The following is a 23,123-nucleotide window of genomic DNA, read 5'->3' on the forward strand; positions in this document are numbered from 1 at the left end:
TTTGTGAAATACCAGATTCACATATCTGTGAATAGTCAGTGGTGAGACACTGGAACAGGTTCCCCAGAGAAGCTGTGGACGCCCTGTCCTTCGAAGTGTTCAAGGTCAGGCTGGACGGAGCTTTGAGCATCCTGGTCTAGTGAAAGATGTCCCTGCCCATGGAAGGGGGGATGGACTACATGATCTTTAAAGGTCCCTTCCAACCCAAACCATTCTATGATTCTATAATTCTACTAGAGCTGTGATTATCACCAAAATCCAGGTTTACATTATCAAGAGGCAGAATGGTATACTGAGTTATCAAAAAATGGATTAAGAATTTAATGGGCCACATTTTCTTTATCAAGTACAGCCATACACCAAACAGAGGGACCTACATTTTCCCTACCTGGGAAGGTGGAACCTTACAGACATGCACAGGACCCAGCAATTATAATAAAAATTAACAAAAGATAATATATCTGAAGTAATCTAACTATACACATTTAGAGATGACTGTAGTTTTTCAATTGCACTTGAGTATCTGAGTATATTTTTAGCCAAGGAACATCTCTTCAGAATTCCTTTCAAAACAATTCCCTTGAACACATTGTATTTTAACTGCAAAGCAAGTCTAATCAAGCAGTTAAGCACTATCCCAAATGATTGTGTTTGGAACTGCTTAAGAACAAGTCAAGTCATCTGTTCAGGACAGTTTATGTTCTCTGAATTTTCGGTTACTGCAGGAGATGAGATTTAAGAGACTTTCCAGCATTGTATTTCTGAGGTTCAATTAGCGTTTAATTTTGTATTAACGAATTATTCAGCCATTTCTAATGGAGTATGTTACAGATGTCTCCCAGCCTACTCCCAAAAAATCATTATTTCTGTCATTTGAGAATTGCTCGGTAGCGCTTGTGGTAGCTGACCTTGGCTGAATGCCAGGTGCCCACCAAGCTGCTCTATCACTCCCCTCCTCAGCAGGACACATGGGGAGAAAATAAGGTGGAAAAAAACCTCACGGGTCAAGATAAAGGCAGGTTAATAAAACTAAAGCAAAGTCCACATGTGGAAGCAAAGGTAAACAGATTTATTCTCTACTTCCCATCAGCAGGCGACGCCCAGCAACTCCCCAGGAAGTAGGGCTTCAGTATGCATGGGCATACTGGGCTTCTGGTTGCTCCATAAGACAAAGATCATAATAACAAAACCCCCCCCCCCTGTCCTGGCTATGTCCCCTCCCAAGATCTTGGGCAACCTGCAGCCTACTGTTGGAGAGACAGCCTTGATGCTGTGTCAGCATCAAAACATCGGAGTGTTATCAACACCCTTCTAGCTGCTAACACAAAGCACAGCACTATGAGGGCTGCTATGGGGAAGATTAACTCCATCTCAGCCAGACCCAATACAGTGCTGAAAATAAATACTGAATTATGTGTGCAGACACACACACAGATATTTTATATACAAAATCCTACACTAGAACAATGCTAATATAATCAAAATGTCAAACACACCCAAATTAGGAAATGTTCAAATTAAGGCCATAAAATTGAACTCAGTGTATTTATGTATGCTGTATTTACAACACACCTTTTAATTGCATGGCCCTACACTATTCTTTTCTGAGCAATTAAAGAGTACTTAAGCTGTATATGGAATTTCAAGGCACTAAGAAATATGGGGAAGTTAATGATTTTGCCTACATGCCTTACATAGTTTACAGGAAAAAAGCACAGGCCACAAATTGAACAAGCTAAAAAATAACCCTAATTTACTGTGTGCAAGAGAGATCAGGAAGGAAAAATAACATGCTATTTCATAATTAAAGACTCTCCACACAAGAACTGAAATAATGTCTGGTTTTTTCCCCTCAACTTCCAAATGCTCATGGATGGCTACACACTCAAGAAACAAAACCACTAAATTAAGATAGACCTACAGAGTGCGCTGATATTGAAGGGTTTTTTAAGTCTTTTGAAAAAATTTAGAGAGACTTTTACAGGAAACACAGAAAGCTGAATTCCTGGTGAAACAAATTGTTACAAAGATATCCTTTGCAACAAACTGCTATATTCCCAATGCAACATTTGAACACTTCAGAGAAAAGGTGGCCAGAATAGTCTAACCCTGGAAAAAAATGTCCACATCTCATTCTGAACAATGAACTCAGTTTTCAACTCAATTCTTTCTTGAGGTAGAGACCCAGCCAATAAAATTTGCTCTCAAACAATCTATGATTAACACAGGCATAAGCCAGAGAAAACACAATTTTAGACCATATTAATACAACTTTAATAAAAGGCGATCCTCCAGTTTCATCTATATTCTTAAAAAAACCTATATGAACAGAAGACCTTTACCAATAAAGATAGTTAGACATTTTAGATACAAAAGCTAATTACCAGAGCTCTCTTTTAAATATTTATGTAAGTAGAATACATATGTAAAATCTTCTAGAAATTTCAGCAACTATTTTGCTTCCTCCTGCTTTTCTTTCTCCTTTCATTACTTACTGATAGTCCAATTAAGAATGATGTTACAAAGACAGCAGATGATGTAATCAAGGGTATACAACTAATTACTTAAATATTTTCTCATTTTATAGCCTTATGCGCTATTTCTTCTCTGAAATGTTCCTTATTTAGAGAGTATTTAGGAACTTTAAGAAAGCAAAAACAACTATCAGCATTTCTTGTGTTGCCATTTGATTCTTACAATTAGGCACGTACATTGGCATTGTCAAAAGGTATTCCGCTGTGACAAACCTGGCTGTTTGCAAAAAGTATATTCTAGTTCCCTTTCCCTGGATATAGTATTGGGGGAGGGATAACCACACAGAAAAACAACAACCTTACTCATACCTCCAAAGCCACTTTCCAGCTAACTATGTGCTCCAGAGGGCTCTCACTAATCCTTCTCCAAAGTACCCTAATAAGATTCTTCTGTTTTCTTCTTTTTCCTCAGTGTTTATTCTTTATAACGTGCAGCACTTCAGATGAGCCCTCCTGTTAGCTCCTTTTACTCTTTTAGAGCTCTTACGCAAATCTACGTGACTGCATGGGCGGCGACTTCCACTTTTTCCTTAACTCAGCCCACTAACATCTTCAATTTGCTTGAACAAAGAATGCCTAATAAGGCCACAAGTTTACCGTCACTGATCCTTAAGTGACCACAAAATATGCATTTGCTGGCATTTATTAACTCCCGTCTATATAAGCTGCAAGTGTAGCCACTACACTTGAGTCTCCTAAATTGCTACGCAGATTAGGAAGCATTCCAAGAAAAACTCTATTTTTTTTCTGCTAAACCTAGTTTAGATAATAATATGAAAAATATTTTTTTCAAACAGCATAGCAACTACAGGTTTTCAGTTTGATATTACACCACAAAAATTTATGTTCTGAAACCAAAGTTGGTAATAGAGTAGCAATTCTTATTTCCAATTGCCAAAATTATCTTTTATGAAACTATTTATCAAAATTTAAATTCAATTTATTAAATCTATCAAGAGGTGTGAGGAAAACAACGTCATTTTCCTTCAATTGTATATACAAAATGAAAGAATAATGCAAATGTAGATCCACATACAACAAATTCACGTGAGATCAATACATGCATTGATTTCAAACAGACAGACTTAAGTCAGTATTGATCTAAATAGGGAAAATGCCATTTTTTGATCAAAATCGTGAAAATAGAAGCTATCTGCTAAAAAGCCTAATTGGTATAATTCAGTATTAAATAAAATCTCACACAAGAAGTCTGATCTGAAATTCTAAATAATTTCATGGCATCCTGGAGTTCTGAATGTAGCTCGCTATAAAACCACACGCTATATGCACACAGGCACTGAAGATAAAGGTAAGTAGCTCCTAACTGTAAGAATAAATGGAAGTGAAAAAAGTACTTACCAGACCACAGATGAAGGCCATCAAAACCGTAAGAGTACAAGTCATCGCCAACACCATTGCCTCCCCATCCTTCTCCACCTCCGGGATAGGGGGCATAACCTGAAGTAGAGGCCCATCCAACTCGTAAATGGGTGGGTTCTGCCGTCAAGAATGGATCAACCTGATCAATTATTAACTCAAAGTACCACTTCTTGTACTGTGCAGAGCCCTCAGCAACACCCAAAAATATGTTTGGCCTTATGCTAAGAAAGAAAATGTAAGCCAGTTAGTGTTAACACAAAATGCAACATATGAACTGTATTGCTGTATAATAGTCAAATTCATTTTGCAAATATGATAAAGAGTGTAGATGGCCACATCTTGCTTATAATATTTAAATAGTGATTCATTTTATGACTTTATAAAGCTGCTGTAGAATCATCTTCTAAAGTATAGTTTCCATGTTTTGCAAAACTTATACTCAAAAGTGGAATAACAAGATCATTTCCTAAAATCAAAAAACCACGAGTGAGGTTGCCAGGCAAATCCCTCTTCAAACATACAAGCACTTCACAGTATGTTTACATACTCTGTAATAATTATAAGGTAAAGCCATGCTTCATTTTGAATAAGAAATAAGCAACCTTCATCTTTTCCTTTTATGAATAGATCTTACTATTAATTAGCAATTTCTATTTGAGCACAGTTTCCATTAAAATTGCCATATTGTTAATAAAAATGTTTGGTTTTTTTTTTTTTTTTCAGAAGTTAATATATAAACACTTCCTAAAATGTGTGTCTCAATATTGAAAGCTGTGAAACATCTCTTTAGGTTACAGTATTTTTTTTCTTCAATTAATTACTGGAGATGTGTAAATTCTATTGTGTTCTAATATAACAATAAAACATGTCTCTATACCTTGTCACATCATTAATCAAACGTGTTTGCAAGAGTAAGTCTCTTCTGGGCAGTAGGTTGTCACAGATCAAATTTTGATTGGCACGAACTGCAACTCCATTACAGACACAGAGAGAGCAAAGCACATCGAGAACCTTAAAAAAAAATCAGAAGAAAGTTGGGTAAAGGCAGCTGCATATACTACTATTCAGTTGTTAGCTTAATTTACATTCAGAATAGACCTAAAGGAAGGAATATAACACACATTATTGTTTTCTAAATACTTTTCACATATATGGATTGAGCCTAGGCTGTGCTACTGATAAATAGCAAACATTTGTGGAACACAAATTCAGAACACAGGGTTTGCAAAATGCCTCAAAAATACCTTCCTTTGACATTCCTTATTTTCATTTCGATTAGAAAAAAGCAAAGCTAGAACAGCTGTATGTCAACTGTTTACAATTGTTTTAATTAAATCTCATTAAAATTTTGAAATGTAAAATGAAATGATTTGAAACTTACTGCAGGCCAAAACTTTCTGAGCAAAATTAGTGGAAAATTCTCAACTGCAATTCTCAGACTGCTTATGAATCTGTTCTGAAAGCATGTTTTCAATATGAGAAGTAATCAATTTATTTTTAAAATCAGAAACATTTAAAAGAATTCACTAAAAATGAAACAGATCTTATTCTAAAGCTAAATTTCAGCTTGCTTTTTTTTTTTTGTCACTGTGTCACAGTCTGAAAAGTGAAAGAAATTGACATAATTCTCCCACAGATTACTGGAGCAAAAGGGTTTGGAAGAGAGAACAGAGTAACATATTGTTGTTTAATGCTGAAGGACAAAACTGAACACTTTTGCAAAAGGAGAAGTTTAAAGATGCACTTGAGGTCTGACAAGCAATTACTGAGAAACGAGCCCAAACGGTCTAAACTCTTCAGACCATCTCCAAGACAAAGAATCATCTTCACACTGTTGATTACCATTTCGAAAACTGTTGTACAACACACAGAGCAGCAGAACAGGACATTTATTTTAGCTACTCCTGTTCTCTGCCCGGTGGATTAGCATAAAATGACCCTCAACAGCAGTTTAAGCTAATATATTGTGAACTTTGCCATGTCCCAGCCCATGCATTTTCCTTTCTACCATCTCTGTTATTGGGCAGAAACCTCTAGCAGGATAGAAGTAGTAACTTAAATAACCATAGAAACTCTGACCAGTACTTAGCTGTAAAATGTCTTTATAACATTAATGATTATCAATAAATCAGAATTCACATATAAACTGTTTAAATAACCTCTATGCACTCGCTGACTATATTTCTGGCACAAGGCTTTATATTTAAAAAATCCTTCAAATCAATAATTTCCAAGATCATTTTTGTTAATGATATTACTGTTTCTTATTTTCTAAATCACAACAGAATTTCTAATCTAGCAGGAGGAACAAGATATATTTTTTCCGGAGTAACAAATTTGACATTACTTCATTACTTACTGATGTTTAGTAAAAGATATCACAAATGGAAATGCGCAAATCCATTACCCAGTCTAATTCTTCCGTATACAACATTTTCCTTTTCTGCTTTAAGGTCCCACTATGAGGTCTACATTAAGATGCTCCAGCTGAAAGGTTCTCTTTGCAGGTGACTGGCACAGCACAATAACCTTGCTTACAGCTAAAAGCAGTAAACTAAACTTACCACTCTAATTTCAACTTTTTTCTTATGCCTACTTATATCACTTCATCGTCCTTAACCATGCTTAAAAATACTTCTCTCCTTCTAACCAATCTGTAGTTGGTTAGGTTCTCCATATCACCTTCTCCTGTAAATCAGTAATTTCAGCTCACTAAAACTTCCTTTGTTCTTCCTCCAGGTTATCAGTCTTTCAAATAAAATTTTAATTGAGGAAGGAAACTCACATCAGAAAATCACACATAAAACTATATCCTCCTCTGTGTTGTAATGTTATCCTGATCGCAGTCAGAAACTGTGTTCACTTTCTTCTGTCATAATAAATTTCACATTGATGTCTAAATTAATTTCCACCATTATTTCTTCTGGTATAACTCAGGGGTTGGGTTTTTTTCTTCTGAACACCTGTGATTTTAGACATTTGGATTATTTTTCCAATTTCTCATTTTATTTTGTTCTTTTCTGTTGCTATTACTATTACTCAAGTTAGGAATGACTTTGCAGGATTTAGTTCTGTCTTTCTGCAGGTACAACAACGGTAGTTCACTGCTTCTGCAGAGCCCCGCATCACAAAACAAGCTACTCTGTCCACGTGCTTACATGCTTTATTTTCTCAACAAATCCAAAATTTCTGATTCATTATCAATATCTCTTGACTATTTGCCTGTCACAAATATTTGCTGTATTTGAAACTGAAAAGCAATTATATATTACACTTTTTTTTTAATCCCAACAAAGCAATTTTGCAGATGTATTTTGATGTTATTCCTTTAAAGGCAGTAGAATCACGTATTTCCATGTAGAGATTTCTCTGGGTTTTTTCCACAAAGCTTTGTACGATTATCAATACATCCTTAGTTTTTCCAAATATACCTTGTAATTGCGCCCGTGTTTATCCAACAATGAAATAATGGATTTGATATGCTCCTCAGCTATTATATTTAAAGCTTCTGGGCTTTCAATCAAGATGCAGTGCAACACTTCCAAAATACCTGTATGAAGGCCACAGAAACAATGTTGTCATTAAATCATCTGTGCAACTGAACACAATCTAAAAGCTCAGTAAATAACAGAGCAACTTAAGAGATGCTGTCTTTTCTCCATCCTAAAAAGAGAATGAAAACTTTTCAAAGAGTATTGATATGACTATGATGTGAACTGCATTAGACAAAATTGAATTACAAAGCTGTTAATTTCTGGGGTTTTAGCCACAATTTTAAAACCACTTGAGAAAAATGCAAGTTTAGCTGCTTCTTTTCAATGAGAGAGATAAAGGTTCTAGTATGGAGCGCTGCATAGTATTTTGATACTTTGTTGAACCCCACATAGTGTAAAAAAAAAAAAAAAAAAGTTTTTTTATATATATATATGTTATTTGTACTTGTGCCCACAAACAACTCTGGTGTTATTTGATTGCAATGGGACAACAGTCTTGATACTGTCTGACCCAATTCATTAATTCACCAAAGTCATGTTCAACACTGACTGGATGTGGTATTGCCTATACCAAATGTATGGAAGCAAAAAATGCCACAAAAACGTCTGTTTAAATGTAATACTTTGCTCAATTAAAAAAATACAGAGTATTTGTTTTCTAGTGCATGTCATGTATAATGTAAGAGAGTTGCGTATGGTGTATTGATAGTTAAATTACATTAATAAAAGTGAGTCTCACCTGAGGAAGATTCTAATCTGTCCAATTTACTTATTAGCCAATCGAGGTTACTGGAAAACTGAGTACAATTGTTTCTGTTACCACGAATGAGAGCAGCTGGAAAAAAACCACAAGGTAGAATTTTATCACAGACGATTTCCTTATTTAATCACTAACGTTAATCATATTTATTTTAACACAATTGTTTTAACAACTTCACAATATAATAAACCAACAAATCCTAAATATACATATGTTACGGTGATAAAGAAATAAGATTGTCATTAATTACTTTATCAGCAACTGACAAAACTTCAAAAGAGCATGTAGTTTTTGAAGTTGACAGGGGTTGTACTGTATGACAAGAATTTCAGCAAAAAATATGTTTTATTTTACTACTAAATTTAAACAGAAATTATCCACCACCCTTGTTTGATGCAAATGTCAAGCACTGTCATCATCAAGAGGCTGAAACACTTCTTCTATGTCTTCCTACAAATGCGTGGGAAGATCATATGAAGAAGTTTAAGCTCGAGCGAAGGCTGGGTGTACTGCTCTTAGGTCTACTTTCTGATTAAAACATGTTATAGAATGAATAGCTTTTAGTCTTCAGCAGTGCAGAACATGATGTTATTTGACAGCACTTTGAAAGTTCACCAGCATTCAAGTAATTAAAGCAATACTGTTTTTGCTTCCAGAAGTTATTACTGATCATAGAAAACCACCAAAAAAAACCCTTTCATACCCAATTGTTAAGGATTTCTATTATGAAGCATTAACAAATATTTATCACATCTGAACAAGTATGTTCAAGATGTACCTGCAGAAGAAAATCAAAACAAAACCTGAAAAGGCCTACATAGCACTAAAGAGGTTTTTCTAATCCTACTTTTTAAACTCATAGGAGTAGTAAAATGCAGGCAACGGTATCTCGCTACTTTCTAAAGCATGAGAAGATTTCATCAGAAGCATCTGCATGTCTGTGCCATTTGAACAACCTCATGCTTCAAAGCACACCCCCTGGTTTGTTTTACTCTTGTCCTAACTCCACTTGTGTATTTTACTATGGTTTGGGACTAACTTTCTTTGTACTGAAATTAGAATGTATCTAAACTCCATTAGAAGACAAGATTCTCATACATGAGGAATTACACGACTCGCATACCAAATTTGTGATTTAAAGAAATACACATATACATACTTCTACTCTATAATTTTGGCCCTACTACAACACGGAAGCCGTTTGCTCTAGAAAGCATGGCATTGAAATTGAAAAACAAATCTTTTTTGTTTTATGTAATTATTCTTATTACCATTTCAGTCTAAGCCTCAAGTGACAAACATGGATTCAGTAGACCTACAACTTCTGACCATCACTTTTAGGCTTCTCTTCAGCTTCATATATAAAGGCTGTTTTCCAGTTTTTCTATGTTTAAAATAATAATTCACACCTATTTGCATACCACAGGTACATTTAAATAGGAAAAAAAAAAAGATACGCATTAGGCATGCTGCCAATCATTTTCCTAGCTGAGATTTATTTTCCTGGTGTATGATTCCTCAACTCTGTTCTCTGTAGTAAATATCAGTAAGTATATGGAACCAATTCTGTAATTTACATGACAGAATGAATAACACACAAAGTATTCTTTGGTGGTGAAACAGCAAGTAAAATATAAAGAATACATAACCTTGTTTTTTATATTAGTAGATTCTTGAAGAACTTACCTAACAATTTGTAAAGGAGATTCAAAATTTCTTTCCATGCTGTACCATGTTCTTCTCTTGAAATTCCTGCAAAATGAGCTGCGGTGTTGTAGTCATTTAAGCGATCAATACAATTCAAAACTAGTGCCAGCATTCCCTAAACACATATGACAGAGAGGAAAGCGAACTGTACATGAAAAAGCATTTGTGGTTGTCCTTTTAAAAGATTTTTTTCCTGTACGCATTTGAAAGTTGCATCATCTTAGATTAAGAAAACCCAAACTATTGTGCTTACAAGATTTGAGTATGCATTTTCCTATAACAGAATCATTCATTTTAGAGAATGATTCTATACTGTTCCTTACTCAGCTAAGTATTATAAAAAGTAAGGAATAAACAAAACTGACAATGAAGCCTTTTATAATTTCTGTGAACAGACTCTGTTTTACATAAAATCTTACACAGTTAAAACCCCTCCACACTTTAAATTTATATACAGAGGATTTTTTGTGGATTAAAAAAGGTGAAAATTTTACTATCCAATAAAATATCTGTAAAACAAACAAGTTCAAAGACTAGAATAGATTTTTAACTTCAGTTTGATTGGAGATTAAAATGGTATTGAAAATCTGCAAGCAACCCAAACATGTCTAAAAACATTATAAAATGTATTTCCTATTTATACAGAAGTGTAATTATTCCATTTTCAGGGAGGAGCAATTCCACAATCATGTAATACACATCCTTCTCTAAAACTAGCATTCTTCCAATTTCTAGAGATAAAAAGTTCCTGTTTCACACCCTGTTGGACAGAAAAGACAACAGAAATAACATATACTGTTGTTCCAAGTTTTATTACTCATTTGGGGTATACTGAATGTATAACTTCATAGAGAGAAAAAGAAATTTCTTGCCGCAATCATTTCTTTTTAAAATGACATGTTTAAAGATTCTCAGAAGTATTAAGACCAAATTTTGTGAGAGCTTGTGGCCTGTGAGAAGTGTGGAAATGAAAAATACGTGACAGCAAATTATCATATGGCATTACAGTCTATTTTATATATATATCAGCTACAGAATTTTACATTATAAATCATATGCCTGTATCTAGTTGATAATGTTTAGGTTCTTCTCTATGTTTGTGACGTGATACGCTTAAAATAAAAAGTAATGTAAAAATTCTTCTCTCTGTACCTCTTCTTTAAATAGATTTTGTCTGTTTTTGAGTGACCGAAGCTTGCTTTGCTTATCTTCATGTTCCAGGTCTTCTTCGGGAAGCTGGAAGTAAGTAATCAGGTCTTGCAGAGTCTGAGCCATCTCCTCAACAGGCAGGGCAGTGGGTGATAGTGTTCTGTTGTTTCCACTACGGAAAACAACAATGAGAAAGACTGGCAGCATTATTCGTTTTCCCACTGTAATTTATAGTATTAAGTAGCAGCCTATTTTCTGTTGGTATCTAAATCAAGTCTTGTTACACTTATGACGTGTGTATGAGCAAGAGCTGATCTGATTTGCAAATCAGTCAAATATCTATTGTTTGGGTGTCCAGCGCTCAGAGCTTCCTGAAGTGGAATTACATTTCCCTTCCTGCACTGATGGAAAGAGAGAGAATGACTGAAAAAAATGAAAAAAAAATGAGCAGAAGAAACAATGTAAGGCAGCAAAAAGATTAAACAGATAACAGATGTGACAAAGTCCTTTCTTACAGTAACTGATTTTGTTTAGATACTTTAATTCCTACTGGTGATATAGGCATAATATGCAGATGGACTAAAATAGTAGCTGAGGGGGGGCTGTACACCCCCAGTGTTCTAGACAAAGAACACAAAAATAACAGGTAATCCAAAACCATTAATTAGGTCTTCTCTATCAGCTCTATATAGGAAATAAAGATGGGTGGGATTTAAAAATATACAGCATTTCAAGGAATATCAGTTGTCAGTAAAATAATGTCTCTTTCCTGTTCAAGTATTTGTTCAATCTTGGGTGACAAGCCAATTTTTCAGTGTCTGACTCACTACTATAAATAGTATAATCTACGAGGAGCTGGCAGAGGTGGCTCTGGTTTTATATCCTCAGCACAAGAAATACAAAGGAGTAGTGTAGTCCCTCGTGATACTGAAGAAGTAATGTTTTAAACGCAGGCTTATATGGTGGGTTCTGTGAAAGCAGGTTCTGTGGAAGCATATTCTTAATTATAAACTCATTTCTCTTTATTTTTTCATCTATTAGTCAGTAACACAAGGATGATCACTTCATCATCATCATTAAAACTTCTGCCAAGGACTGTGAAAAAAGTTTCTTCAGTACTACATACATTCTTACTGATTTCATTGTGTATTCTTATACGCTGATCTCAGCAATTATAAATGAATATGCATCAACACAGAATTGTACTTTTTAGAAAAAACATATCATATGGAAGAGCTATAGTGAAGCAAACATGGAATTTTGACTGAATTGAAGATCTTTGTCTTGCTGCTTGTTAAAGGGCTTTTATCGTGTACGTGTAGTAATGTAAGATAATGTCACGAACAATTTATCCTAAAGAATGAGGGAAGGGAAGGAGAACAAAACTAACAAAAGAAATAGCACAATAAAATTATACTTCAAAATGATCCATATTTTCAAACTAACATAGCTAAAGGTATTATTCAAAACATCAAATACAATCACATATATAAGACAATGTTCATGATACTTCCTTTCACTATCTGAATACTAAAGCCCTCATCAGAATAGTTTACAACTATTTCCACAGTTTCCATACTAAACTTATTGGTAACTAAGGTCTGTCAAAACTAAGCAAAACTGATAAGTGACAGAAAACATTCTGAACAGTTTTGTACAGATGATACAAAGCAGAACAACCTTTTTATTCTTTAAAATCAGATATAGTCAACTGTCTCTCTGTTGAAATGCTGTTACTGACTTCGAATACCCATAAATCCATTCCAACTGTGTTGGTTTAAACAGGCGATTTAGGTATGCTCACATAATAATTTAGCTGAGAGAGAGAAGTTAAGAAGTTGTTCCTTTTGCCTTCTCAGGTGACAATTAGCCTTCTGCTTTAATTGTTGCTATCGCATATAATCTGTTACACTGCATACAGTTCACCAGAGACAACAGCTTCTCCTCTGATCTTTAAACCTTTCAGATATGATCAGAGTAGTGACAGAGAAGTAGGAGGATCCACAGGATGGGTGATTAAGAGAGTACAGATAAAATATTTCAGCCCAGATTTTGAAGGCAATAAATTGGTATTCTCCTACCAGACATGTAGAGATCTATTTTGAACTTACTTCTATCGCTTACTTGCATGGACTTGGAACTGCTATGGTTTCCCATCGTATTTTTCATCTAAACAGTATTACACATCAATATTCCTTTCAATTAGTTTGACAAACTTGAATAGAGTTAGCTATAATATTTGGTCTACCAAGAAAAACAGAAAAATATGAAACCTTTTATGAATATTATGAAGTTCTCTGCTGTAGAATACTTACTAATGGAGTTACACTAAGATTATTTAGCATGTTCAATCTGGATTATTATGATCCAGTTTGCTTCTGGCTTCATGGTATTAGATTTCATGTAAAATATCTTAAATAAGCTGTTTTATCTATTTAATGGCATTACTAATCAAAATTACAAACTTGTCAGTAAGAATATGCTGTTAATAGCTTCTAAATAAAAATACTTGAAAGCAGGCAGTAAGAATTCCGTTGCAGAAATTCTTATCATTTCAGAATACTTTAAAAAACAAACAAACAAAAAACCACTTGTATATAAGATGGTAACAGCTACCTTGTAAACTGGCTGAATAAGCTTGTAGTGTTGCGAATGATTCGAGCAGCCTGGGATTCCTCATGCTGACATCTTTGTAAGGTTAGACCATCATCCATATGGCCTTCTTGGTGTAATATAACCTATTGAAAGTCCGCAATTATCACAATAATTACTTTAAAAAACCTTTGTGCTTTTGAAATATTTTTTAACTTGTTTCAATATTGTACTGAAAACAGTAATTACATATATACTGAGGTACTACTTATTAATCACTTTATCTGAACACCTGTTTATTAATTATTTACAAGTCAGTCTCACATAAAACTTATTCAGAGAAAACATTTTAATCTACCTTTATTCTCCCACAATTCATTAAACATATATTCTTATCAAATATTTTCCAAATGAAACAAAAATATCATTCTTTCTATATTGTGAATGTCGGGGAATGACTTCTTACAGGCAGACGTGAAAAGACTACTGACCAGGAAATCAAGCTGGAATGACAAACATCATAAAAATTACAATGCAGCTAAAGGAGCTACAACATTTATGATTAACTTCTGAGTCATCTAACTATTCTCTTCACATAGTGTTGGATTCTTATCAGAACCAGATGTGAGCATCATATGAACTTCAAGCAATAACACAGATCCTTTGGTGGGTTTTTAATTTTTTCCCTTTTCCCAATTTCACAAAAAGCCAGCATAATTTTTAAGTATCACAAAAATAAATCTTGATCATTTTGAGTAAATCCTACAACACTTTTGTAGGAATTAAATGTGAGTTATCCCGCTTCTTTGCCCAACATGTAACCTATTGGATTCTCCATTGAAAAATGGTATTTCTTTAGCTCTAAGACAGTAAAAATTTGCTGCCCAACTTCCCAGTTAGCTGAGTAATTCTGAAGGCACTGGATAGTTAACAAAGAAACTAAGTGGGTACAAGTGGTTACTGCCACAAATGGGAAGGTTATTTACCAACAGCTTTTTGTATGTACTGGCATACAGGTATACCAAAGCATTGAAAGTGATGTTTTCCTATATTTGGCAGGATTCAAAGTACACATGTTCTCTGTTCCTTCCAACGTGCTGAGAAAGTACTTTTAAAAGAGGCAAACACCACCTTCGGAGTTTATCCGGACCCCAGAATCCATGGAAATGTGATGGAGAAGACTAGGAAGACATTTTTGAATAAGTATATCGACAACATTATCTTAAAGAAGACCAGTTTACATAGTGGTCATCTTTCCTCTTTGTTCAAGTATGTCTTTATATAGAGTCACACTGTGGGTGACTGTATGGAAGCAGTGATATTTCAGCTAAGAAAGTGTCCTGAGGTCTCTTAACTGAACAATAACTAAAGAACTGTTTTCCCCATCACAAAACTAGTAAGAAAATATTTGACAATGAGATAATATTTCCTCAGGCCATTGCATGAAGGTCTAGATTTTGGAGCTACAGGAAGGGTACAGGAAAGAAAACCTTTGACAGATACGATATTAAAGTTGCCACTGTGAATAGTGCAATTTGCAATTGCATATATGCACTCTTCCTCCTAAGCATGCAGTAGATCAGGGAAAAGAAAAGTCTTTTAGAAGGACCTAATCCTCCCTATTTCTCTGATCAAAAAAGAAAACAAACCCAAAACCTCAACTAAATCACCCAGAAACACCACAATGACAAAAAAGTGCTATTTAGAACTCCAGTAAGTAGATCATGGTCAGATGGATCCAGCACTGCCAACTCCAGTTCCTTAGATAAAATACTTTCCTTCGTATAAAGGGACATTTGGCACTGCCTTGCTTGTTGAGGTACAGCAGGGCATTGGTACTGACCAACACCCTGAGCAATGGTCTCCAGGACATGCAGCACATGTTTCTCTGAGCTCAAGCGTTCTGGAGCTCTGCAGCAGCTCATAGCTTGCACAGAAGAAAGCTCTTGAACTGAAAAGATCACTCCATCACTCATGCTGGAGAGTGGAAGAATGTCGAAGAATATTGATGCAAACATCATCACTACCTGGCAAAGTCCTGAACCCTTGGTTACCAAGATCTCGGAGAGAGGAGAGATACAACAGATCAAAATTCTGGCAGAAATCATGCAACAGAAGCCTCATAAATGATGCCAGAATTTCTTACATATTTGAGTCTTGGAAAGACAGCGTGATAACTAGATACATAAAACTACAGCAAAGCAAAACAACAGAAATTTTTACTTGGCATTTTGACTATTTTATAACAAAACTAATCCCATTGTTTTCTCCTCTCTATATATTTGCAGCAGCTATCAGTGATAATAGCTAGGTTATGTGAAAAACCCCCACCCTTTGCCTCTTGCAAAAATAGGTTATTTTATAATCCTCCTAGGGTTACCGAGGCATGTTACAAAAAGTGCTGGTCAGCTTGAGAAGGATTACAGTGACCAAAAGTAAAAACCTCCTCACAAAATGATAGTGAAGGATGTATACAAAGCTATGACTTCACTTTTACTGTAGAAAAATAAATTTGATATGAAATTTAAAAGGATGTATATATCTAAACTCGCTTACAAAATTATACTCAATACCATATTTTGCACAGGATGAAAAACTGTTTCTTGCCTCCACAGGAGCATCAATTGCAGGAAGCGAGAAGGTTTGGGTTTTCTTCTATTTGAAGGTGCTTAACAGGAGAGAATTCTCCAGGTGAGAGGGCAACAACAGAGTTGGAGTCTTTGAACATGAATGATACAGTTTGAAAGGAGAATAAAAGTGACAGGCAATTATGGAGGTTCTTTCAAGTCTCTTGCTGCAGAGCAGAAAACTGGGAAAAAATACCAAACTTCACGGGAAGCTATTGCAAAATTCACTGAATACAGAGGAAGAATCTATACATTGCCTTTTCAAGAAGTAAAATTAGACCCTCTGAGGAAATAGAATTCCATAGCCAATACTGGCATGGGAAAGGAAGAAGCCATCATTGTGTGATTAAATCTCTCATCAAGAAAATACTAAATGACTGGCATACAAAGAAGAATTTCTCTGATCAGCCAGATTGCTGAGAAGTAGTGAAGGGTTTGGGCGCTCACTGCCCGTTTATGACCATGTGTGCTGTAAAAATAAATGAGATTGTGCCAAGGGTGTGCTGAGGATCTAAATTTTTTTATAACAGTGCTTATGTACAGTATCCTCTTGTGAATGTAGACACATACAAGTAATTAAAGAATTCCAACTTCTGTTCAGTAATGAAGTTTTTTTTCTTTCATGTTCTAATGATAGGTTCAAGTTGTAAAAATCTATGAATACCAAATCAAATAATCATTTGATAATGATGCAGTTATGCAAAGCTAGTACGAAACCCCTTCATTCTGAATGAAATACAAACTTAATTTGAAGAAATAACAGGTCATATGCCCCTAATTAAGAATATATTCGTACCCTATAATCAAAAGGCTGAGAGAAAGACCTTATTGATGCCACATCACAATTACATCTAACGTTTTGGCAGGAAATCATTCATCAATCCCTCTTAAGAAATCCAAGGAGTTTCTAGGGTCATTTGTTAAGTAATAAATTTAATTGCCATTTCATACAATATACTAAATTAAAAAAATCTAAACCACCAGTGAATGTAAGATGACTTACAACTTTATGTCCTTAAACAGTTAAATGTAGAATTCAAAAAAGTGATTTGACCACCCAAATCAGGAATTTTCATATTTTACTGAAGTGTGAAAAATAAAAATTGAGCCCAAATTAATAATTTCTTCTGGCACGAAAAATAGCTAAATACATTGCTTAGTGGCAAAGTTTTTCTTCAGTTACATAGTTATGTTAATATCCACCATTGTTTTCATTTTTTAGAATGAAACATTCACACCATTTTCAATAAAAAAACACAGAACAATTAAACCCACAACTGCCACATTGTTTAAAATGGCAAAAAACCCAGGACAGACTAAAATTGTTATGCAACTAACATTCATTTTACAGGTAATTAAAAAACCCCTCAAACATTACCTTTCTTTTCAAGGGACCTAAGCGTGCTGATTTAGCGTCTTGTGCTTTGTAAGTCAACCATAAGGCACTGGCCACATGTTGGACAAAACAGATTGAATCACCGTACTTTATTTCTGGGACTCCCATTCCATCAATGTCACGTTTAAGACTAGAATCCTGCTTCTCTTTTAGCTCCTAAGAATATAAATAAAAAAGCTGGCATTTAATCTCTGTCCTGGAACAGGATAAAACATTGAATTCTGCACTGAAACACATTCTAACACTGAACAATATTTATGTTACTTATGTTGTTAAGATGCAGCTAAATTTCATTTCACATAACACATTTCAATGTTTCTATTCAATTAATTTGTCAGATTCTGATAAAAAATAATTTCAAATCTGAAGCATCATTTTCACTGCAGCAAGAAAAATCAAGTAAAATCCATTACCATGGAAAGATATTAAAAAAAAAATCTAAATATTTAATCTAACATAATCAGTAATTAAGCTACTGATATAATTAAAGTTTGTTTAGTAGAGTCCGTAGAACTCTATATTACTAAAATTTTCAAATTTCAGCTTAAATACGAAAAAGAAAAATAAGCAGACACGTCTTTTGAAATTTAGTTAAAATATTTATGCTAAACAATTTTTTGCTTACAAATAGTGTATGCAGATAAAACTTCACTTGGAATAATGCTTCTGTATTGCAACAACCAGCAAAGAAGAAAATAAGACTTCTTAAAATAAGTACGATTTGGATTTTACATTTATTTTACTTTTGCATTTCTTATTTTTTTTACATTTATTTTATTTTTCCATTTATTCTCTTCGTAAGAGGAACTGAGTTCTTTCAAATCCCTTTTAAGGACATTGTTCAATGCTTGGCTGAACATCCAGTACAATTTTTAAGACCAACCTTTTTCTTAATCCCATTACTCTTCATTCACAACCAGAGGATTTTAAGTCTCCAGCACAAAAGCAAGTATGTTTTTCTTTAAAATAAATTAGTTTTTCTTTCAAAATTGAACTCGGGAATAAGAACAGAATTATGCAGCAAATTCTGTAACAGCAAATTATGGATGCATGCACATATATGTGATTAAACAAAAAAACTCTAAGTAAATAGAGTAGTTAGATTATATCATTTTTCTATGATTTCAAATGGTGATGGACTTAACCTTAATTGTAGACAGTTGCTCATTTGTTGCTAAGTAAGCAAAATATGTTAGACATTGATACACAGTTTAAATTATTACATGTGTAACAGGTTTTCTTATTTCATTTCAGTTTACTGAATGTTCAACATCTGTGGAGTAAAGAGAAATTCTATTTTAACTAAAGCTATTCTACTTCCATTTATATGGAATTTAGCTGTCACATTTCAACAATAATTTGAGTTGAAACACATAGCTTTAAAATGCCTAGATGAAGTAGAATGAAATTACAAGACATTCCTTGGGGATACCATTATAATATCAAGACTATGGGAATGTCACATCATATTTATGCAGACTGCACCATCACATGCAGATAAAGATGAATTCTTTCAATACAACTTTACAGTAAGGCCATTAAATGAAAAATACAACAAAATAGCACAAATTCATTAACTGTCAGCAATTAATTATTTGTCTTTAAATAGCACCCTGAAGATTAAAACATTTTTCTCAAATATCACATCCACATCAAGAATCAAGCATCAATGAAAATTTCAATGAAAGAAATCATAATGTGGTAACAGGTGATGCTAATTAAGTTACTGTTTTTAAAAAAAATGAGCAACTCTCATCCTTTTTGACAACACTAAACATAAAGAAAAATAAAGATTTTCAAATTTCAGAAATAAAGCTTTCGAATGATTTTGGGGGCCTGCAGGCCATTCTCACTTTAAGCAATACAGTATAAATTCCTCTTTATGACGTTTTGCTCTTTGTGCTGTGTCCAGTTTTTCTAGGATTTCAACCAAGTCATTTGACAGCAGTGTGCAAAGAGAGGGTGTATTTTCTAACAGCTGAAGAAGTATAGTCAGATAAAGATTATAAAGGGAGAAGGGGAAAAAATATCTCTTATCCAGATATTTGTACATATCTTAGCAGCAAAATATCCAAACACTTTCTCCTTCAAAACCCTCTCTTCACAACCTATTCTCAGTTTAAGTCCCTCAGGCCACAAATGAATCAAGTCAAAGTAAACAAATCACATCATGGGCCTGGAAGATGGCAAAGGAAAAATAACAGTAACAAAAAATAAAAAAAAAAGAAAGAAGGAATGAACAAAGGAACTTGAGGGCAAAGCTGTCAAAGTAGCAATTTTCACAAGATATTTAATACACTAGAAGATGGGCAAGATTTAGACAACGAGAGATTCATAGAATCACAGATTTCTAGATGATAGAGGGAAGGTAAGGAATGGCAATGTGAACAAGACAAATAAATCCAACTGTCTTTACAATGATTTTTCAACAGTCGTCTTGTAAAAAACACAGTCACGAAAAAAAAACCTCTTGATATCTGAAGGGCTTGTTTATATACTCCTAAGAATGGTAAGGCAATCTGACTGCTGAAACCATTAAATCTAACTTATGCAAGCTAATTAAAATTGTATCTTTTGGGGCTGCACAATGCTATTGCATTAGAAGTACTGCCATAGACTACCCCAATTTAACAAAAGAAAAAGAGAAAAGGTCTACAAAGAGCAGAGGACTGATACATTGAGCTTACCTATCTTGCTAGTAGGCTTACTGTACCTTGTACACTTTGCTGTTTACATTTTTACACCTCAGTAGGCAAGAAAAAAGGTGATTTTAATTTTACCTTATTTTACCTTCTACTTTCTCCTCCCATATAAAATAATTAGAAAAAATATCTTAATACTGTATTTAACATGCAGTGATTTCTGGCAAATAACAATTGTAAAATACAAACCTACAAATAAATACTTGAACTTTTAGAGACAATTGTAGATAAAGGACACTGTAATACCTATCATCTTATTCCAAAAACGAATTAAAGTTTATGATTACTACTAAACTATTACGACATCCTAATGCCATGTTGAGCCCCTAAGATAGCTACATGCTGGCAGTAATATTAAAATGATATCAAATCCTTCTGCATGAGTCATCTGTGACTTTTGAATGTGTCAGAATGTTACTTACTCAAACTACACCAATAACTTCTTCATTGTCAATTGTATATACCATCATGAAAATAAAATATGAAATCTCAAATATTAATTCTGGGCTGCAAAAATTTTTACATAAAAAAATATTTAAAAATATGCTCCTGTTATTCACTGTGTTTATTCTCAAAGAAATTTATAAGCAGAACCAAGGTTCTCCTCAGCAGAGTATACTGAGCCAAGTACTGTGCTGGAATGAGAACACCCCATTTCAAAACAGGATTCCATCTGCTGTAGAAAAAAAAGTAGGGAAACTGCTGTCTCTGTGGTCACAAGGCATTACAGAACTGTTGCCTTAAAATATAGAGGCTGACATTTTAAAACTTTGACAAAAGTAACCTCCATATTAAACCCAACAAAAGGCATAATTTTGCAGTAATCTGCAGTAAATAGACGTATATTGCAAATGCTGTTTTCATTTAAATCAGCACCATAATGTTCTTTAGCATTCTTTCAGTCTTTTAAAAGCTCCCTTCTATTCTTATTTATGTCAGGACATATTAAGGAAAACTCTAAATTAAATTTTAGAATTTAAAATATCTGTTTCAATTTCCAGTGTTACCCAGCAAAAGGAAACAAAACAGTGAAAGTAAATACATTATGAATGCAATCACAGGTTTTGAAAAGCAAGGAACATGCAAGACTGCTGAAGTGGTATGTAACACTACTGAGGGTGAAGGTGTGCTTTTTCAACAAGAGGGTGTCTATAACAACTGTTGGAAAAATGAGACTTTAAGCCATGTGTTACAGGATCCTGTAACAGCCTTGGGGATTTGGTATACTCCACGCAGCTCTGCCTACTGGCAAAGATAATCTCTTTTTTCCACAAAAAAAGCCTTTTGCTGGCTCCCAAACTAGAAAGAATACCTCAGTGGAGAAATAGTTTATTTCCTTTTGGATACTCCACAGCAATGTATATTCTGAGCAATTTGGTCTGAATTCAGTGTTGACCCCACCTGGAGCAGAATGCTGAACTGCCTAGACTACCTCCCAAGGTCCTTTCCAATCAGAATTATTCTATAATTCTAAAGGACGGGAGTGCTGTAAACATCCAGATATTCTAGCACCCTATCTTTAAGGATCTTCACACAGCTAGACAGGAAGGTATTAGACAGTTATCTTGAAATTTCCCTTAATTCATGCCATATTAAGGTCCAGGCAAGTGAAAATATTTCTTCATTGAGAAAATGAACAAGAAGAAACAAAGGTTTACAAATACACATGTGCAGAAATTGAGATAATCACACTTGCATATATCTAGTCTAACTATTTGTTCTGCAGTTCTTTTTCCCCTCAATCTGTATGCAATCAGCACTTGGCATTAAAAGTCCTTTCCTTCTTACAGTCCAGATCAATCTTTTGGGTTTATACACTTCCAAAACCTCACCCTTCTTCCGTCAGGAAGAGTTATTACTGCTTGTTCCCCTCACCTTTGGAAACACTAATGTTTCTACCCATGAGCCAGTGCAGCTCAAACTTGCCCAGACAATAAACAACTATTCTTATTCTGGGCACAGGCAAAAGCAAATTTATAATCTATTGTGATATAAAAATGTTCTCTTCTCTATAGGACATCACAAATCCTAGGATGATGAGACACTGAACTTGTAGTTCATACAAAAATGTACATTATCAACCAGATTAGGTACAAACACAGTAGAAGGGACGAATGCATTAAACAGTCATTATTGATTTCTGCATAATTAATTACTACTCTACTTCACTTTAGTCATTTGGGGATCGTAACAAATTTCATTAATGTGCACTTGAGCCACACCTTAACAAAAAGAGTAAGAAAATAGGAATGCTTATTCAATATAACAGAAATTATTTACTTTCTGAGTATGTCTGCATAAATATAAAATTTGTATACTTAAAATGTATACACTGCTTTATTAAGAAATTGCAGGACAGCCAGTGTCCACCTAGACAGTGAGTAGGTTGCAGGAATTTGAATGCAGTACTTTTTCACTACCCTTACCAGGGTGCCACGATTTGCCAAAACCAGGAAAAAATTACAGTAGAAATAAATGCCCCTGCACACCATCATACATACAATCTTCACTGCATAGCCTTTACACTGAAGAAAGAACCCAAAATTATTTGGTGAGCATCTAACAATCTAAGGAAATTTCCTGATAGTTTTTCAATTATTTTGATTGGTTAAGATGAAAATTCTTAGCATACCGTATGCAGTCACACTAATAAAATAAACATTCTTATTTTAAACATGCTAAAATAATTATTTGCTTTATTATACTAACAAAAGCCTACCATCTGTCAAGACCCTTAATACTAGATTTTATCTAGTATCTATCTAACTTTAAAGATTCTTTT

The 23,123-nt window shown here is 34.2% G+C and overlaps 1 protein-coding gene across 1 annotated transcript in view; it reads right to left on the minus strand.

Annotated features, from left to right (window-relative positions):
• The window catches only part of RYR3 (ryanodine receptor 3), a gene marked incomplete at its 3' end in the record, with an annotated part of 183,209 nt that overhangs the window by 124,349 nt on the left and 35,737 nt on the right, over window positions 1–23,123 (minus strand). The window contains exons 11-18 of the mRNA XM_009886997.1: window positions 17,622–17,795; window positions 13,641–13,762; window positions 11,028–11,196; window positions 9,855–9,990; window positions 8,148–8,243; window positions 7,346–7,464; window positions 4,792–4,925; window positions 3,894–4,135 (exon numbers count right to left, since the gene is read on the minus strand). Of these exons, the coding sequence (XP_009885299.1) occupies window positions 3,894–4,135; window positions 4,792–4,925; window positions 7,346–7,464; window positions 8,148–8,243; window positions 9,855–9,990; window positions 11,028–11,196; window positions 13,641–13,762; window positions 17,622–17,795 (1,192 nt within the window). The remainder of the gene's footprint in view (window positions 1–3,893; window positions 4,136–4,791; window positions 4,926–7,345; window positions 7,465–8,147; window positions 8,244–9,854; window positions 9,991–11,027; window positions 11,197–13,640; window positions 13,763–17,621; window positions 17,796–23,123) is intronic.

This window comes from Charadrius vociferus, unplaced genomic scaffold, assembly GCF_000708025.1.
Source record: "Charadrius vociferus isolate BGI_N301 unplaced genomic scaffold, ASM70802v2 scaffold14, whole genome shotgun sequence".
Lineage (NCBI taxonomy): Eukaryota > Metazoa > Chordata > Aves > Charadriiformes > Charadriidae > Charadrius > Charadrius vociferus.